This window comes from Rhododendron vialii, chromosome 3a, assembly GCF_030253575.1.
Source record: "Rhododendron vialii isolate Sample 1 chromosome 3a, ASM3025357v1".
Classification (NCBI taxonomy): domain Eukaryota; kingdom Viridiplantae; phylum Streptophyta; class Magnoliopsida; order Ericales; family Ericaceae; genus Rhododendron; species Rhododendron vialii.
The window spans coordinates 31,179,138-31,197,662 of NC_080559.1; the positions used below are offsets into that span (position 1 = coordinate 31,179,138).

General features: G+C 36.1%; 1 protein-coding gene and 1 pseudogene across 1 annotated transcript; one reads left to right on the top strand and one right to left on the bottom strand.

Moving 5' to 3' along the window:
- Positions 1-2,932: 2,932 nt before the first annotated feature.
- On the top strand, positions 2,933-8,077 carry LOC131319926 (pentatricopeptide repeat-containing protein CRP1, chloroplastic-like; annotated as a pseudogene).
- Positions 8,078-8,399: 322 nt separating this feature from the next.
- LOC131319927 (late embryogenesis abundant protein At5g17165-like) lies at positions 8,400-12,297 on the bottom strand. The gene is made up of 2 exons (XM_058350382.1): positions 12,021-12,297; positions 8,400-8,887 (listed from the first exon to the last, which is right to left on the bottom strand). Exons 1-2 carry the CDS (start codon positions 12,131-12,133, stop codon positions 8,611-8,613), a joined length of 390 nt encoding a protein of 129 aa, XP_058206365.1. The 5' UTR covers positions 12,134-12,297; the 3' UTR covers positions 8,400-8,610.
- Positions 12,298-18,525: the final 6,228 nt, after the last annotated feature.

The following is an 18,525-nucleotide window of genomic DNA, read 5'->3' on the forward strand; positions in this document are numbered from 1 at the left end:
CCCCCCATCCCTCCGTTTCCACCATACCCTTTAGCAGCAATTTTGCTTCTCGAGAGTAAGGTTCTGTTCCGAACCTACCCGCCTGAACCCATTAGTGTGTTGTTTACAAAGTTCAGATGAACCCTCAAACGAATGGATTAATCGTTTTTCGATCCAGTTTCATGTGTACGGAACTCGCATTTCTTCACCGACGACCCAGTCCCATCGCGCATTAGCAAAATACGTGATGTTAATCGCGCATTAACAAAATACGTGATATTAATTGCACATTAGCAAAGTACGTGATGTTAATCGCACATTAACAAAATACGTGATGTTAATTGCACAATAGCAAAGTGCTTGATGTTAATCATGCATTTGGAATTTGCGTTTTTAACAGTTGAATCTACGTTTTTAACCAGAAAAAATATGTGACGCATCTTCAACGTGCGTTATAAAGTGTTTCGGGTTTTAGAATCTAAATTTTGTGAACATTTTAAGAGGTTAATGTTATGCTATTGCCTTTTTTTTTTTTTTTTGATCCACTTATGCTATTGCCTTTTAGTTTGATGAATTATGTCTTTTGAAATCATTACAGGAAGCAAAAAGAGGACATCTAGCAATGAGTTTTTAGGCCATCCACAGTGGTATAATCAAAAATGGATAACCAAAAGTTGACACATCAGCTTTTGATTATTCACTTAAGAGATTGCTAAGCTTAACAATGTTGAGGTTCACAATGGTCACTTCTAGTCCATAACCAAAATAAGGGGTCCACTACAATTTCACACAATCTCTCTCTCCCCTTTTGTTTCCCGCCATTCACTTCCCTCCATTACGTTTTTTTTTTGGGCAAAAATATATCGAATATATGGTGTTCTTTCTAGTGTTATCTATCAAAACAACACCGATTTTTTTTTCTTCCTATTCCTATAGCCTATATCACAAATCCACTACTCTCTTAATCTTTCAAAAAAAAAAAATCAGATATGTTCTTAAATTTGGAAAAGAATGCAAAGTTCTTCCTCTTTTTTTTTTTTTTTTTTTGCAAGGTTCTTTGTTTACTCAACCATAGGGGGAGGAACAAAAAAAATGAATAACCACTTTTTAGTGGAAAAAATCAATTTTTTTTTGCTAAAAAGTGATTATTTATCAAAATACTTGGGCAAAAGTAAAAAAAAAAAAACTTTTCCCGATTCCTCTCGTTGAGACGAATTAATAACCTATAAAAGTTTGGCGCAAAACTAAAAAATGCAAAAAAAATTCAAATAAAGATAATTTTCAGATTTAAGTTAAGTTTAAGTTAAATTCATAATAATGCAGCCTAAAATAGAAACGTAAAAGAAGAGTAAAAGACCTTAATCCAGCAACGATGAGTTAAATTATAGATGATCGAGAAATATAAGCTTCACTTTTGGAGGAAAAGAAAGAGAAACAGTTTGTAGTTGAAGTGAAGAAGATATAAAGCAAGTGAAGAAGAGAAGAATAAAATAGTAGTTGAAATACATGTGTATATAAATTTTGGAATTAGTTAACTTATGCAGTGTGAGGTTCACAAATTTTGATTATTGAAAAAATTGCTAGTTTTGGTTATCCAAAGCCCAAAATTTGATTATTTCTAAGGATGTTGCTAAGTTTGATTATACCATTGTGAGCCATTTTTTGCACAAATATTGTTAACTTTAACAACAATTATCTTTTGGTTATACCACTGTGGATGGCCTTAGTTTGTAGCCAAAAGATATTTTTTTATTTTCCAAAAGAAATCCTCGCTAAAAGAAATTTCTTTTTTGCAGAGGGACAAGTTTCCTTGCAAAAAAAGATTCACTGGTTTTGTCAAAAGGAATTATCTTTGGTGTGGTATTTCTTCCTCGCAAAAGACACATTTTTGCAAGCAAATAAAATCTCCTCGCAAAAAAAAAAACCCCGGAGACTACCTATCTGCGAGTAACAAGCTACAAACGAAATTTCCTTGCAAAAGGATTTTGGTGAGGAACATTTTGGATTTTGCGAGGAATTGTCGCAAAAAGCTTGATTTCCTGTAGTTGCATGAGAGCATTGAGAGGTTGTGTTGGATTATTGTGTGAGGATCATTTTTGTTCAGCATAAGATCCAACGGAGAGAGAAGCGAGATGCGTGAATTAAATTATCATCGGTGCCATTTGTTTTATCAATTTTTATTCCGGACCGATTCAAACGACGTTGGCGGGGTCGTATTAACGATACCTCGCGTTTTCAACCCGGATGTCCATCGAAACGGCGTCGCTCTAATTTCATTAAAACTTCGCATTTTGAAGATTAGAAGTAAACCTTTAACAAGTAATTTGGAAATTGTAAACTCAATTTGGGTTTATTTCTTGATCGAATCTTTTCAAGTTGTATATATTGTCAATAATATAATACCTATAAAAAATCATGAGAAACTAATTATGTTTAATGCTCAATCCAAGATGATTTGCGTGAATTTATTTTTGTGAAAATAGATTTGGTCTTACCAGATCAAACCCATTTCATTAGTGGGACTTCGCAAGGTCCCTTAAAACGACGTCGCACGTATCTAAAAGCTTTTAAGGTCCCTTAAACCCATTTGTGAAAATAAACAATTTACTGTTTATTTGTTTGTTGGTCGGAATTGTTCAAGTTGTAGAAATCGTCAAGAAGTTATACCATATCAAAGATCATGTTAATCCAACAACGATTTAGACACAATCGGGGACGATCAGAGTGAATTTAATTTTGTGAAAATAGATTTGGACACACTGGATCAAACCCATTTAGGGGATAAATTTCTTTAGCGAGGCAACACCCGTTTTTATTTCCGGCGGCCGGTTCAATTCGAGTCGAATTTCCAGCGCCGGGCGATTTAAATATTTATATACGTGTATGCTTATTTGTGGAGGTGGGTTTATGTATATCTTTGTCACATAGTCCTTCAATTTGCTCTCAAATCATTTGCTCTGCACTCAGCGTTATCAATGCTCGCACTAGCAAATTTTAGTTGTTTGGGAGGTTTTGGATGGATGCTTTCACGCTCGTGCAGGCGTTCCCACACCCGCCCGCGCATTATGTGACTTAGTTGTGTATTGTATCAATTGCTAGAGATTTGTTTTCAAGATTCGAAAATAAATTCTAATTTGATTGACGACGTTTGATTTTTTGGTGTTTTTGTAATTCCAAAATACTATGCGTGTGCAAATGAACTGTGGAAAGTAGCTATTAGAGTTAAAAAAATGGTTTGGAATTTGCTTGACTGAAGTTTTAAAATTCAAGAAGTTTCTTCAGTGCTGTACAGCCACGGTTTCTGGTTCCTATTGGAGATGCAAATTATGTTCTCTGTTGAACCGTTCTCGGTTTCATTCGTTCATGGCATCTCGCCCTTCTTCCTTGTTTGTCTGAAGTATCTCAAGGGTCACACAGAGTCCAAGTTCTTGAATTCTTTACATCATCCAGTGGGATGCAATAGGGTCAAAGATTGTTGTGTTAACACCTTTAGGAGTTTTTCGAGTCCCTTCGAGAACTCAACAGTATACCCGAGTGGGTTGGAAAATAGAGAGGAACTGTCCCGCGAAGGGTGCAATGATCTTTTATGTGAACTTTGCGGATGGGGAGATGCTGACAATGCCTTCTTGTTGCTTGCTCGAATGGAGGCTGTGGGCTTTCGCCCAAATGCAACCGCTTACATCTGCTTGATTACAGCTCTTGGAAATGTTGGGAGGACTTTGGAGGCTGATGCAATTTTGCAAGACATGCTACGTTTAGGATTTAAGCCTAGGCTGAATGTGTATAATGTCTTGCTCAGATGCTTCTTGAGAAAAGGCCTCTTGCGGGTTGCAGGTCAGGTCTAGTAGAAATAGATAATTTGGGTATTGGGAGGAATCGAGAAACATATGAGATACTTCTAGATTACTGTGTCCACTCCGGGCGCTTGGAAGATACATGGACAATTATTGGCAAGATGAGGCGAGAGGGGTTTCAACTAAATTCTTTTGTTTATAGCAAGGTTATTCGGCTTTATAGGGACAATGGGATGTGGAAGAAGGGAATGGGCATTGTGAGAGAAATAAAGGAGATGGGGGTTTCACTAGACAAGAAGATTTACAATAGCATCATCGATACATTTGGAAAATATGGTGACTTGGGTGAAGCCTTAGAGGTGTTTGAGAAAATGCAAGAAGGCGGCATAAAACCAGACATCACGATGTGGAATTGTTGATTAAATGGCATTGTAACTCTGGGTATATGGATCGTGCTCTTGAACTGTTTACTAAGATGCAGGAACAAGGGCTATATCCTGATCCAAAGATATTCAGTGTGCTCATTAGTCGTTTGGGGGAGCAGGGTAAGTGGGATACAATAAAGTACAACTTTGAGAATATGAAATGCAGAGGGCACCAGAAAAGCGGAGCCATTTATGCAGTTTTGGTTGATATTTATGGGCATTATGGGAGATTTCAGGATGCAGAAGAGTGTGTAAATGCCTTAAAAGTAGAAGGCATTCAGCGTTCAGCCAGCATCTTTTGTGTGCTAGCAAATGCTTATGCTCAACAGGTGTGTTTCCCCTTTTGTTAGCTGTGCTGATTTTCTTTGAAAGTTATATAACCCTAGGATATAAATTGTTCCTTTTATGTTCCTGTGTATATTATATAATATCTCTTCACCATCAGCCTTGGTATATTCACGTTTAGCCTTGGAACTGGTTGGCGCTCTATACTTCATTACTTGAAATCTAGAGGCATAGAGGTAATGTTGAAAGACTTTGGCAATGGGAAGGGGATGATTAGTTTGGCATAAATTACGTTATTTCTACCAGTAAAGACAAAATATGTCATTACCCTTTAAAAGCCACGACTGAGCTATGAGCATGCTGTTTATAATTTAAAAGGTTGGTTCGCTGAAGGAATCAAATGTCGTATAGATAAGACATGGTGACACCTCCTGTCTGTATGCCTTAATATGGATTTGAAATACTATCCAGCAACAAAAGCATTTTGGTTTCATTTCAAGTTGCTTTTGGTGCGGGAATGGCCAAGGTTTCAAACTGTTAGGGGAACTGGGGAAGGCACCTTTGCCACACAGTTTGGTGCTGTAAGTTTCTTTCTGTAGTTCGAACTTACGGTTCAGTATTTAATGTGTCATACCAATTCGCAGAGTCATACTTACCGTAATACTTAATGTTTGGTATACTTCTGTTCACTAATAACTATGTTTCGGAACAATAAGAACTACTAAGAGTGTCATCCTTAGTTTGGTGACAATAATTTGCGAGATTTGTGGATCATTTCAACGTGATGCAAAATTCCAATTATTTGATTACTACTTTCTTTGTGTGATGAAATATTGCATGATGTTGTAGTCAAGATACTTGCCAGATGTTGGGGCTTTGCCTTCTTATTCGATGTGGTTAATTATTTGACTTTTAATGCAGGGATTGTGTGAGCAGACTGTAAAGGTCCTTCAGCTCATGGAAGCAGAAGGAATTGAACCAAACCTTATAATGCTGAATGTGTTGATCAATGCATTTGGAGGCCCTATCTGTTTATCATTGCATAAAAGAAAGTGTAGGACCTCATATTTCTTCACGTACTTGATTCTAAAACAATAATCTTCAAGTCAGTTTTTTGCTGACAATGATCTTGCCGTTTTGAAGGGTATTAGTCCTGATGTGGTTACCTACGGGACGCTCATGAAGGCATTTATAAGGGCAAAGAAATTTGACCAGGCGTGTTATTCCTTTAGTGTTGAGCCTACAATCATCAATTTACTCAACATGTTGAAGGAAAATGTTTATAGTACCACACTCATTGCAAGTTTTGCATATACCACCTGGTTCATTTTTGCTTTATGCTTCTTGCTTCTCGGAATTTCCTGAAGATGTATTAGACAATTCAACGTTATTGCATGGTAGAGAGTGCAGTTCATGCAACCCTCAACTATGTAATGTGACATGAACTGTCATGTTCGAGTGTAATGGACAGAGTCTTGTGTCTAGGAGACAGTTCTTTTGATCCGAAAATGATAGGACACCATGATTTAGTTTAATTATTGGTGCCTAAATTTGATGACCACATTTTAGGGCAAAGTGAAATAGTAAATGTATTTGTGTCCAACATGGTTACTCAGCTAATATTGAATTGTCCAGTCAGCCAAATAGATATAAGTATTGTTCTTAGTAAGTATATAAACTAGAGAATTATACGGGGACATTTGTGGTGGATGTGTCAATGCAAGCGTGGTTGCCTTGTGTCCACGATGGATTCTCCATTTCTCCTACTTCATCTTTTTTTGAAGTTTGCATGCAAAATGTAGAACTTGTTTTAATAAAGCGAACCAAAACTCTCAATTGAAGAATCAGAGTTTCTCAACATTTAACCAATTGACTTGGATGGATTGCTGTCCAGGTCCCTGTTATATTCAGGGAAATGGAATCTGCTGGATGTACATCAGATAGGAAGGCCAGAGAAATGCTGCAGAACACACTAATGGTCCTTGAACAGAGAAGCGTCTAGTAATAGATCGGTGGATCTTGATCCATATTCCTTTTGCCACTGTCTATCATTGACTGTAGGTGTCCACAATCCAGAGGATGTCAAATACTTGTAATATTTTTGCCTTTTTAGATACTTTCATCATTGGGAAAATACTTCTATCATGATGCTTCAATGTCTTTTTTTCAGGCTATTAGTCTTGCAAACAGCTACCACCAAGCGTATAGATGGGCATTTGTGCCATAAGGTTCGGGATAAGACATCTGGGACACCTTTTTTGTCTTGGCTAATATCAATGACCATTGGGTAAGGAATAATCAATGACCCACGATAGTTAGATATCTGGTTCACATCTTTTGCTTTTGTGTGTGATTTGTTTTTGGACCTTAGTCCTCACCCAATTAGTAAGCTTTCCGATGCCAAATTCCTCATAATTGTCATGTGTGCTACCGTTTGCCCCTTGTTATATGTTGCTTGCGAAACCGCCTGACACTAAATGGAGAGCCCTTTACTATGATATTTGAAACTTGGACATTTCAAGTTGACCAGACTCACCAGTAGTGCTGCATTGAGTTTCCCATTTGAGGCAATTTGCTCTTTCACATGCCTGGTGAATGCTGAACTCCCGACATTTCCAGTTGATGTGAATCAAAATGATAAATGTCATTGTAATTCAAGTTTGTTTCTTTGTTTCCTTTCTTTCTTTCTAGTCCAGGACAAACTGGAACTTCAATGAAACTTTCTAGCTCCGGATCAGATTAAAGTTCATGAATTCCAAATCTATTTCAGAGCATAGCAGGTCCTGGAAATCATGGTTGCAGTGTCAAAAGTTTGGAGAAAGATGAGAGTAACTGAACCAATTGCTTTTCTCTCCCTCTAAGCCGATCAAACAGTAAATTGACCATTCTGAGGATATCTGAGGTACCTTTTCCTCTCAAATTCCGTGCATCTGTTATGGTAATAATAGGTATATGAAGTTTGTGCCCGGTTCAATGTGCATGCAGTAGAAAACGAACCAGCAGATGGAGACAATAGATTTACCGATTCGGCTATTGATTCATTGCAGGAGGGGCACAATCATAAAAAAAAAAAACAAGAAGAAAAATATAGTTGTTGGGGGTGCAACGTCAATGACGACAACTTGTGCAATAAAATGTGACTCCCTTGACGTGGTCCCTATGCTTATTCTCTTTCCATTGTTACTAGTATCTCAAAGAGAGTGATTCCCAGAGAAGCCGGATATCCGACATCAGAAAGAAGTGGTTGATGTTAACTGACAGATCTTCTGAGTTGACTCTACTCGGGTATAGAATGCGACAAATTGTGTTCACTTGGTGACGGTTGTACCGATAAGATGTTAGAGTGATTGACTCAATCCTATCTTCTGCTAAAAGCAAGAGAAGGGAAAGGTTGTATAACTCACAGGGAATCCTTTACCAAAGAAAGACTTGAGTTTTCAAATGATTGAACAAGCCCAAGCAATCTATTTATGATACCTAGTTGACATTCTTCAAAAGTATCGAAAGCTGCACTTTCTCCTGATGGTCACTAATGATCCTCCTCTCTCTGTGATAGCTAGAAGTGTTCTCCGGTACTCAGAGCCGGCCTTGACATTTTGGGGGCCTAAGGCAAATTCTAAAGACGGGGGGGGGGGGGGGGGGGGGGGGGCGCCATTTTTTTTCTTTTGGCTTATATTTTGGGTACTAAAAAATTTTGAGCTTCTATATCGGGTACTAAAAATAGTTGGGGGTCCTATTTTTCTACACTTCTTCGGGGGCCTAAAGAGACCGTCTCTTTTACTTTAGCCAGGGCTGGCTCTAATCAACGGCAACTAAAACAGGTAAATAATGAACGTCCCATAAAATGCATTGTCTTGAGCGGCGAAAGTCGTGCATAAGACAATCAGAAGTTATGAAGAAAAACACAGGGTAATAGTAGATGTAACAGTGTCTTTTCATAGAGAAGCAAACCACAGTATCTAACACACCACACCTCCATACACACATAACACTGAAAATATCACGCCTTCGCCAGTGCCAAACTTACTAGCTAGTCTATGAACATAAAACCAGTTCGTTGTTTCGACTCGATTAACCGCCTTTTATTCCTATTTATATTAGAGGACGGTCTATATCTTCCCTTAGTATCACAGCTCAATAGGCTTCTCCAAATCCTCGAGGGGTCGGAAGAAGGCCTTCTGCTCCAACACCGAGTCCTCGCCACCATTCGCAGCAGCAGACAAGTGGAAGCTGCGTTCCCCGCCCGCGACTTGGCTGTGCTCAGCTGCTGGGCCAAATACCCCGGTTTGCGGGTGCGGAGACCAGTACTTGTCGGATCCAGGCTGAATCACATCGTCCGGTACTATTGAAGGCCGGACCTGATCGTCAAAGTTCTTGTCGTACACCGAAACGTGGACAGCCCTTCTGTACACATAAGTAATCATAGTTAACTAGAAATAATGATGATCATCACCATCTGAGTATCTGTAGTAGGTAACACTTTTGATTGCATCGAATGATTTTGTTCCAATCATCTTGCATAAAAAAAACAGCTAAAAATTCATATGGGGACAATGGGGATGGCAACTTCTGTAAATCCAAGAAAACAAGGCTATATACGAAAAATCACCGTAAATATTATATTCCCCTGATACCCTCGCTCATTTTATTTTATTAGAAGATATAAAATGGTGACCCACCATATGTTTTTGTCACTTTTTCTTCCATATGTAATTCAATAATGAAGAAACCGCATTGGTTATTTAATCGTGAATCCGCAAGTGGACCGTGAGATTAGTCCTCAAAATTAATCGGAGTGCGCGTAAGCAGGTTTGGACACATAAGTTTCAAAAATAATGGAAAAAATGCACTTTTGAAATTTGGTCAAATGGGTATGAGAAAACAATTAAGTATTTGCCCTCTGTGAGAAAGCTAATAGTAAATGTTTCCTTGTCCACGGGAGCCAACATTCCGAATCTTGGGGTTGCTAGAGGATTTGCCCGGCCATCCCCAAATTAATTGATGTGCGCAAAAGTTGGCTCAGACTTCAATTATAACAAAAAGAGAAGTTACTAGTACAAAAGAATGGAGAATACGCCAATTAGAGTGGTGATGGGTGCCGAACATGAGGCGATTGGCTACTTGTCACACTCCAAAGTTATATATATTCAGGCACATAATTCGATCAGATAAGGACGATTAGATAAAGACTTCCCACCGAATGGACCGAGTTATTTGCCGAGTAATTAAGAAACAATGACTGATTTCCCACCTTCGGTGCAACCCCTTTTGGGGCCAAGAGCAAAATATGTAGCAAAAGCAGCCATACAAACACGATCGAGGAAAAAGAAATCACTACTAATATAGTATTAAGTAACAGTCACTGCAATAAGCCAATAACCAATCCATTCAAATTTGGGTGCTTGAAATAAGAATCTTTTGTCAAAAGTATGAAAAGTCGCGATGGAAACAAGGGATAACAACTAAGCGGGGTGGTAGGCACCAGGTATTTTCATTAAACTCTACAAACGAAAAGATTTCACTTCACTATATAACGTGTATCCCAAGTACAATCAGTCGGGCTAATTTATGGACAATTTCAATCACCTAACTTGTCCCCATTTATCTCACGCTATTACCTTTCAGGTGTAAGGTGGGCCACAATAGCACCTAACTCATCCGGTGTTTGAAAGTCCAACAAGTGAAGGGGCAAAACAAATGAGAAATGAAGAAAATTCAAGATGTAATTTAATATTATTTGTAATATGTACCTATGTATATTGAATCATTGATCAACACTATATTTGTAACAATTATTTTGTTTACTTTTTTACAATTTATATAACAACAAATTCACATGAATAAGAGCATATGTATACAAAAATATAGTTCGTAAAAGATGAGTGTGAAAATAAAAAACCAAACTAGAAAAATAAATAATTACTATTAAGTTTCACTCTCTGTTTTTTGAAATATGTACCCCACTTTTGTTTTTTAATAAAAAATTAAACATATAATTTATGGATTAATATTAATTGAATATATCTTCCTTCTAATATTTGCCAAATCTTTTTTAGTGATTCGGATCTTTTAGGGTTCAAACTTGTTTTATTATTGGGAGTGGAAATCAATCCCCTTAACTTCAGTAACTACTAAAATAATCCTTCAAGGCAATGAACTTGTTCCTCGATACACACTTAACTACTAAAATATTCCTCAACTAAAAATAATCCTTCAAGGCAATAAATAAACCCTGTCCTTAGTACATACTCCAAATTCCTACCCACCGAGTGGAGAAGGCAGGAACTCTTTCGGACGGAAATACCAATAAACAAGCACATATTTGACTATTTGAGCCGGCACATAGGAAAATTTGACTGCGAGAGGGGATAAATTAGAATCAACTATAAGTTGGACAAACAAATCTTTCCCTTTTACATCCGTTTCGGTAAGAGAAATAAGTATCCATTTGTTAAAATTAAAGGTGATGTATTGTGAAAGAATGACCTGTTTCGTAAAGCAAAAAATAAGTACTTTAAAAATAAGAACCTTAAAGGCACGGAATCTACTTAGCAATAAAGAAAACTTCAAAGATCGTAATATCAAGTTTTACCATAACAATATTCCCGGAAAATTTTCCACAGAAAACATATCCGGACCATCAGATTAGTTTGACCTAAAATTAATTTGTATTAGTTAAAAACAGTCGGTTTTACGGAGCTTTTGTTTATTTATTTTTAAATATTTTTTAGGATCAACGATTCGTCCCGACTGGAGAAATAAAATAGTACCAAAAAAATGGTCCAAAATTGATAAGAGCTCAGATAAGAAGACACGAAAGATAATTAGAAAAATGCTAATCATAATTAATTGACACTGATTAATGTGTAAAAATTACATCGATATCGATTTCTATGAGAGGTGTATAGTATGCAAGGTGTATTGATATTTGTGATTTTTTTGACATTTTGTGAGTACTATTCACTGCCTGAGGGGTTAACCAAACACAATATAATAATACAACTATTTCAAGCTTTCAAATTTACTGATTTTCTCCGTAATTTTTTTACCGAAATGATGATTAATTAAAAAAAAATTGCAGTGAATCTAACAAAATAAAAAAATAAAAAAAGGAACGAATACACCGTAACAATAATTCAGGCCAAAGTAAATCTGCGACAAAAGCGGTATTCAAAACTTCAGAAACGAAGCTTCGGCGATGCTTCACTTCACATAGATCCAACACAAAGTCAATGATGTGATAAATTCATTCTTAAGCCACAAGAAGCACGAAAATAATACGCGCCGTGCGTGAAAAGCTCAAAACAACACCCGAATCCCGATCACATTAATCCACACGCATCATCAACACAAATAAACAGCAATCCTCAAGGAAATCACCTCGCAACTCAGCTCTCTCCAGCGTAATCGGCGACATCGATCACAAGTTTAAAAAAAAAAAAAAAAAAAACTTACAGATACCATACGTACACATATTCCGTACACATACAAGTACACGTGTAGATATACACAGAAAGATGTGAGAATATATATATACCTGAGAGCAAGGAAGGGAGAGTGAATTGGATCGGGAGAGGTCCCGGCTCGGATCTGGTTGACGAATCGCTTACCGATGCCGACGAGTCCCCTGCACTGCGAATTGGCGGCCATACAATACAGATTCGATATAGTGAGAGAAAGTAGAGTGAGAAACGAAATGCACCGAAGGTAGAGAGAAGAGAAGGTAGAGAGAGGAAGGTGGGATTCCTGCAAGAAAAGAGAGCAGTATATATAGGGGGAAGGCAATGAAGAGTGCGTGTTGCCTGCCTAACCGTTTCCCCCCCTTGGACCATACCTACCCCAGAACCCCGTACTAGGGAGTACCGATTCCGTCCAGTGAGTACCGTCACTTTTGACGGTCAACTTTAATCTTCTAACGGAAGGCTCTTGTCCCGATGAGATTAGGACGTTATTTTGTGGAGTAGTTATAAATACCGATTATTATCCTGATACAAAACTTTGATATTTGTAATAAAAAAAATTGGAGAGTGATTTTGTCATTTCTTTTTTTGTTAATATCACTTCTTTTTGTATTTATATAAGATGATTTGTTATGTGAAAGAATGTGTGGCATTAACAAAAAAGTGAGTGATAAAATCAATTCCCTAAAAACTTCAGTATATATTTTCAGAATTTGTAAATCAAATTAAAAGAGTTTGTGAGTTCTTTTTTTTGAAAGGATAGTTTGTGAGTTCTTTAATTTAGCACAGATACATGTAAAAATTGTACATGAGAAATTTTACTTTTTAAGTTAGAAATTACACGAATTTTCATGAAGGATTAGCAATTGTTGGGGCTGATATACGAACTAAGCTACTCAAATTCAAACTCGGATTGTGACTCATTAAAACTCATTTAATATCGACTTTCTACATAACACAATTGAGCCAGAAATATGCATGTGCTCGTTCAAAACTTTTAATTTAAAATAACGTTTGAACAAGATACTAGTTATCTCGTGAGATAGAAGATGTTAGCTTGCAATTTCTTGATAAAAGCTCATTTAAAATTAACTCAATCTATATATTAACGACGGTCTTACTAATATTCATTCTAGGTGGAGAATAATAAGCATAAAACGACAAACAAGTTTGGATACCAATACACATTTTACGTCTATCAAGACAATTTTTTTGAATATCGATACACTATTTATATATTATCCTCCTGCTAATGAGCGGAAGTTAACATTTTTTTATTAACAAATCAAATATGAATATATTTTCAAAATTGATTAAATTTTCCAATCAGATTTTGACGGATCAACCTAAGAGCATCACCAATGCACTCCTTGAAAATGGATCCTAAATTGAATTCTAAAATGTACACATGCGCTTAAGTGGTATTCAATTTTCACTCCTAAAAAGCTTGTTAATTTAGAGGGTGTGTGCGCACTAAAAATGAGTAAAAATTAAAATGAGTTAAGGATAATACTCTCTCCGTCCCGATTTGTTTGTCCACTTTTTGACTTTTTGAGAGCGTTTGACCTCTCAAAAAATTAGCTATAATTTTCAATTCGTAATGTTTTTAATATACAATATGGATCTTGTTTGATAGATATCAATTAGTTTTATTATACAAAATCTTCAAAATCATAAAAAATATTATAAAATGTACGTATTTTGATAATTGGATAAACAAATTAGGACGGAAGGAGTAGTACAAATCAGCTAAACATTGCCACGTTGGCGAGGCCTTTTGACTGGGTTGGGCGGATAAAGGAGGGAATATTCTCTGGAGGGGTCGTGTAAACAAAATGGATTAAGAAAGAAAACTTACTGTAAAAGTGTATTAACGGCGTTAGTCGTTGGGATCAGCGAAAGAGCGTGAATAATGGGGAAATGACTACTTTGTCCTCAATTGTACGGAAAGTTGTGGTAAACGACACCGTAGATTCGTACTGTAGCTTTCAATGGCGGATATATAGAGATGGAGATGGGATCAGTGGACCCATCGTGCAAAGCCTTGAGCCACGGACCAATCCAACAGGTCATTATTATTATAGTATAAAAGAATGGCCAACTACTCCACCCAAGGATCAATAATCGGATGCCTTTATTGTCCGCAGGAATGGGGATGCTGCCCCATTCGAAGTGGTGCAGAACGGTCGATTTGATCACTTATCTCGACAATCGAAGGTTTGGATTTTAATCGAACGATAGATGGTTTTGATTTGTATGCAATTAAATTCGATTTGAGCCGAGATGAACGGTCGGATTGACAGTTCTGCGCCCGTTCGGCAGCATCACCTAGTCCTTGTCCGTATCGAGCATTAGCTTGTGTCTTAATGAATCAATTCTTTTCCGTAATCTAAGTCATGTAAAGCGCGTGCTTGAATACGAGTGAAAGAGAAGAAATCAAGCTTATCAAATTGGTTGTCTCATTTCTCTTCCTAGTGATGACCAGAGTTTGAGTATCAAAAGAAGCATGTTTGGGGTTCAGAGCTATAGATAGTCTCTGAACTCCCTGTTGACTAATATACTAACAATCCGCTAACCCCACTGATGTATGCCGTATGACAAAAAAAAAAAAATTTCTCCGAGAAAATTGGCTCAATGGTAGCGTAATTGTGTTTAGGTGTCTTAAGGTACGGTGGTGGTTTAATTCACGAAGAGAGAAAGTAGACCCCCCTGTTAATGGGTTGGAATGAAATTTTGGTTAGTATAAATGTTTCTAACATATGACAAAAAGAATGTGAGTGAAAAGAGAAGCGAGAGTGTAAAAGTATATTTCGCAAATGTTTTTAGACTACTAGTAAAATTTACAAGAGGAGAGGATTGAGAACGAGAGTGGTAAAGAAAATGATAAAAAACAAAACCAAAGAGTTTTTATTGAGGGATTAATATGTGACCTAGCTCCTGACTTAACATCTCCAAACCTCTCGTGGACCTCACTCTTAAATCAATAATGAGGATCCGGTCGGCCCTGTTCGGCTAAATAAGCCAATTTATTTATTTTTTTGTCTTTATTCAATTTTTTTTTTGTATTTGTTAGTTTTTTGTCAATTTTTTAGGGATTATTGCATCGTCATGACAAGAAGAATAAAAAAAGTAAAAAATTATGATCGAAATTCAATTTTTTTGAATAAAGACAAAAAAAATTGGCTTATTAGCTATTTAAAAAAATTAAGTTTCGATCGTAATTATTTACTTTTTAGATTGTTCTTGTCACGACAATGCAATAATCCCCAAAAAAATTGATGAAAAACTAACAAATACGAAAAAAAATTGAATAAGGACAAAAAAATGAGTTAATTGACTTATTTAGCTGAATGGAACACCATGTAGACACTGTAGTGAAAATTTATCTGTGCAAAAAGTCATCTTCATCTGACCTCAAACACACAAACAAATCACATTTTATACTATCATTGATGAAGGACACGTAATCCATTTTCATGAAACAAGGTTTGATTTGTTTATGTGTTTTTAGATATTGGATGAAGCTTATTTATTAATTCCTTATGCGGATGAACCTCCCCCACAAATTCCACGAGATAAACGATTTAAATAGAGAGATGAAGAGATAAAGTTGAGAGAGGAGTTGTTCCCGTGCCCGAAGACATCATCAATTGATTTGTTAGATCAAGACAATCTCAATCTCTTCAATTAAAATATCTTCAGGGTGATTCACATAATTTTGAATCGTAATTGAAGATGCTTTAACGAAGAATCTTAATCACAAAATGATATATCATGAAAATCAGGAGAGATTAATAGCTTTATATTGTTGCTATTATTCTAACCTTTGGTGAAGATTTCCCTTTATAAAAAGAAAATCTCGGTGCGGATTAAAATAATTAAATAGTTTTAAGTAATGTACTAAAAGGCAAAGTCTTTTGGCTAACCTATTAGGTTTCAGTTTTGAGTGTCATTACCCCTTCCCTCTTGTACGGTGGAGTATTTTCATTTGTACTTAAGAGAGTTGGGAATTTGATTAAGACCCTCCCATAACTTACATAACAAGACAACCTTGAATTTTTTATTTTTATTTTTTGATATTTCACCCTTTCTCAATTCTTAGATATCATCTCTCTCTCTCTCTCTATTATCCAAAGGGGTGTTATTGAGAATAAAATATTAGATGTCACTATTAGTGTATCCATCAACACACTTCTAGGAAGTTTCCTACCCCTTTCCTTTACCATATTTTAGTAATTTGTTTCCTAATCCAAAGATGGATGTCTGAATTTTACAAAAAAGAAAGACAGAAGTAAATCCCGAGGAGTTGGCTGAGTGGATATGAGAAAACAATAATTGTTTGTTAGGTTCGAATTTTACGGAAATTAAACATTTTAAACTTTGGGGCTATTAGTATTGGAGGGTTTATCTGGTCATTAACTTCAGGATTTCAATTTTAGTCGAAGCGTGCGCAAGTATGTCCGGACATCCGGTTACCGACAAAGAAAAAGAAAGATAGAAGTATAAATTACGCTTGCTTCAGACATTAGAATAGATAATTCCCCATCAATGGCCTTTGAGGGAAACAACAGAGAGTCAAAATATCCCTGGCCTAGGTCATCTTCTAAAACAAAACAACAACTTATCGACTGAAATGTGTGAAAGGAATCAAATCTTCTTGAAAATAATTACTAACTAATTACTCCTATTGTTTATCTGCATGTGATGTCTTCCCTGGTCAGTTATTTTGTGTATTAATTTCTCACCATCAGGTTGATTTGTTCGATCGGTTGTGTTTATCGAGCTTGATTTGATTATTGTATACTCTCACATATTGATGGAGTATTCCGTTCGTTTAATCTGATCATACATGAATGTAATTTTCTATATTACGGCTCGGGGGTCCAAAAAATTTGTATATATTTTTTGCCTATAATTAAGTTAATTATTTTTATATTGTCTATGTATATGAGTCATTGGTGCAAATGAATAAAGTCCCGATAAGTTTTCAATCTAAATAAGTATATTTACTTTATATTATTTTGTATGTAAAACAATCAGATACATTTTTGTCACTAAAGTCCTGTAGGCTACAGCTGCCTCTTTGGATATCTTATATAGGTTTTAAACAAAACTAGAATATCCATTTGACTAGTGTAGTTAAGAGCTGAGAGGTCAAGGAATAAATGTTGTCGAATACAAAATTTTTATTATTTTTCTCCTTTATAGCATATTAGATTCGTTTTTTTTTTTCCCCCACATGATAGTAGATAATAACATAGTTCGACCGAATTTGCGCTACTCATTTCTCGGGTCCGGACACTTGAGTTATAAAATAAAATAAAAAAACGCACTTCGGGCTATACAAAATTTTTCACATTGATTTTGTTTGGTGCAAAAAGTTGTGGGCATGACCATCATTTAATGGGTTTTTAGGGGTGGATCTACATTCACAACAAGGGGTCACGTGCCCCTCTAAATTTCCAATTCTTGCACTTTTACCCCTAACAATTTGCAATATCCTTCATTTAATTTTCTCAAAAATTGTATTAGTTCCCCAAAGTTTTAGCAATTATACAATTTAAGTACTCCTTCTTAGTGTTAAATGTACGAAAGTAACGTGTTAGCGTTGAGTTCAACCTACTCATGTTCTTGAAATCCTGATTACTTCCAATTAATGTGTTAATTGCACGTGGAAATTAGTATTACTTTTTAATTTCTCTATGACATAAAACCCGTTCTAAAACCTATGAAACTTGGACCGAAAAATAATATGGTGCTTCATTGTGAAAAAGTATTTTCCAATCTTATGATTAAAAGGTCCGCTCCTACGTTGATTTTCTGGATCTGCCATGTTTCGTGCCAATTTTTTCAGAGTTGAACGGTCAAATTGTTAAAAACAAAGTAAAATCTCCATTTGTCTTTTCTTGTGGGTAAGTTAAAATCTCCATTTGTTGAATGAAGAAACGGAAAATTTGGACCTTTAATTTCACAGTCCAAGGGGGGCTGCCAAACTTAATAAAATGACAACAAAACTGAAGCTACGAGGTCCCATAGTCATAACAGTTGAAACGATCTCCTCAAGCCAGCCATCAAACAGGACCTTAATAAGTAGGGGCGGTTCAGGATTGTTGTTCAGCGGTGACAAAAATACATTAAAATATTTTATAGATGAAACACTATAAACATAAAGATATTTATTTGGGTTGAAAACTTATCGGGACTTGATTTATTTTGTTTCTTCGAGCAACAATATCTACTTACTTACAAATCTAAGTAATTTTCATTTGATTTGGCTTCGTATCAATGATACACTAATGATTCAATGCAAACAATATTACGAAAAAAATCAAAATATATGAAAAAATATAAAACTTTAGTGTATTTCTTGAACTCAGGGAGTTCGCTTGACGACCCCCCTCAAATACTTGTGTAAATGTGTAAGCGCCCATGACCTTAAGGTAATATAACATTAATTCCAGCAATGCTTCAGACATAAACGGAGAGCTGTACATACTCAAATACATATCGAAATCGTCCGATGTGTATGAATCCCACATATACCACGTGCATCGAACAATTTTGAGCCATCTATATTCAAAT

Coding starts and splice junctions, on each gene's coding strand:
- LOC131319927 (XM_058350382.1), bottom strand. CDS start 12,133: ATGGCCGCCAATTCGCAGTGCAGGGGACTCGTCGGCATCGGTAAGCGA. Junction 8,888..12,020: donor TCTCCCTTCCTTGCTCTCAG/GTATATATATAT, acceptor TTATGTGTACAG/AAGGGCTGTCCACGTTTCGG.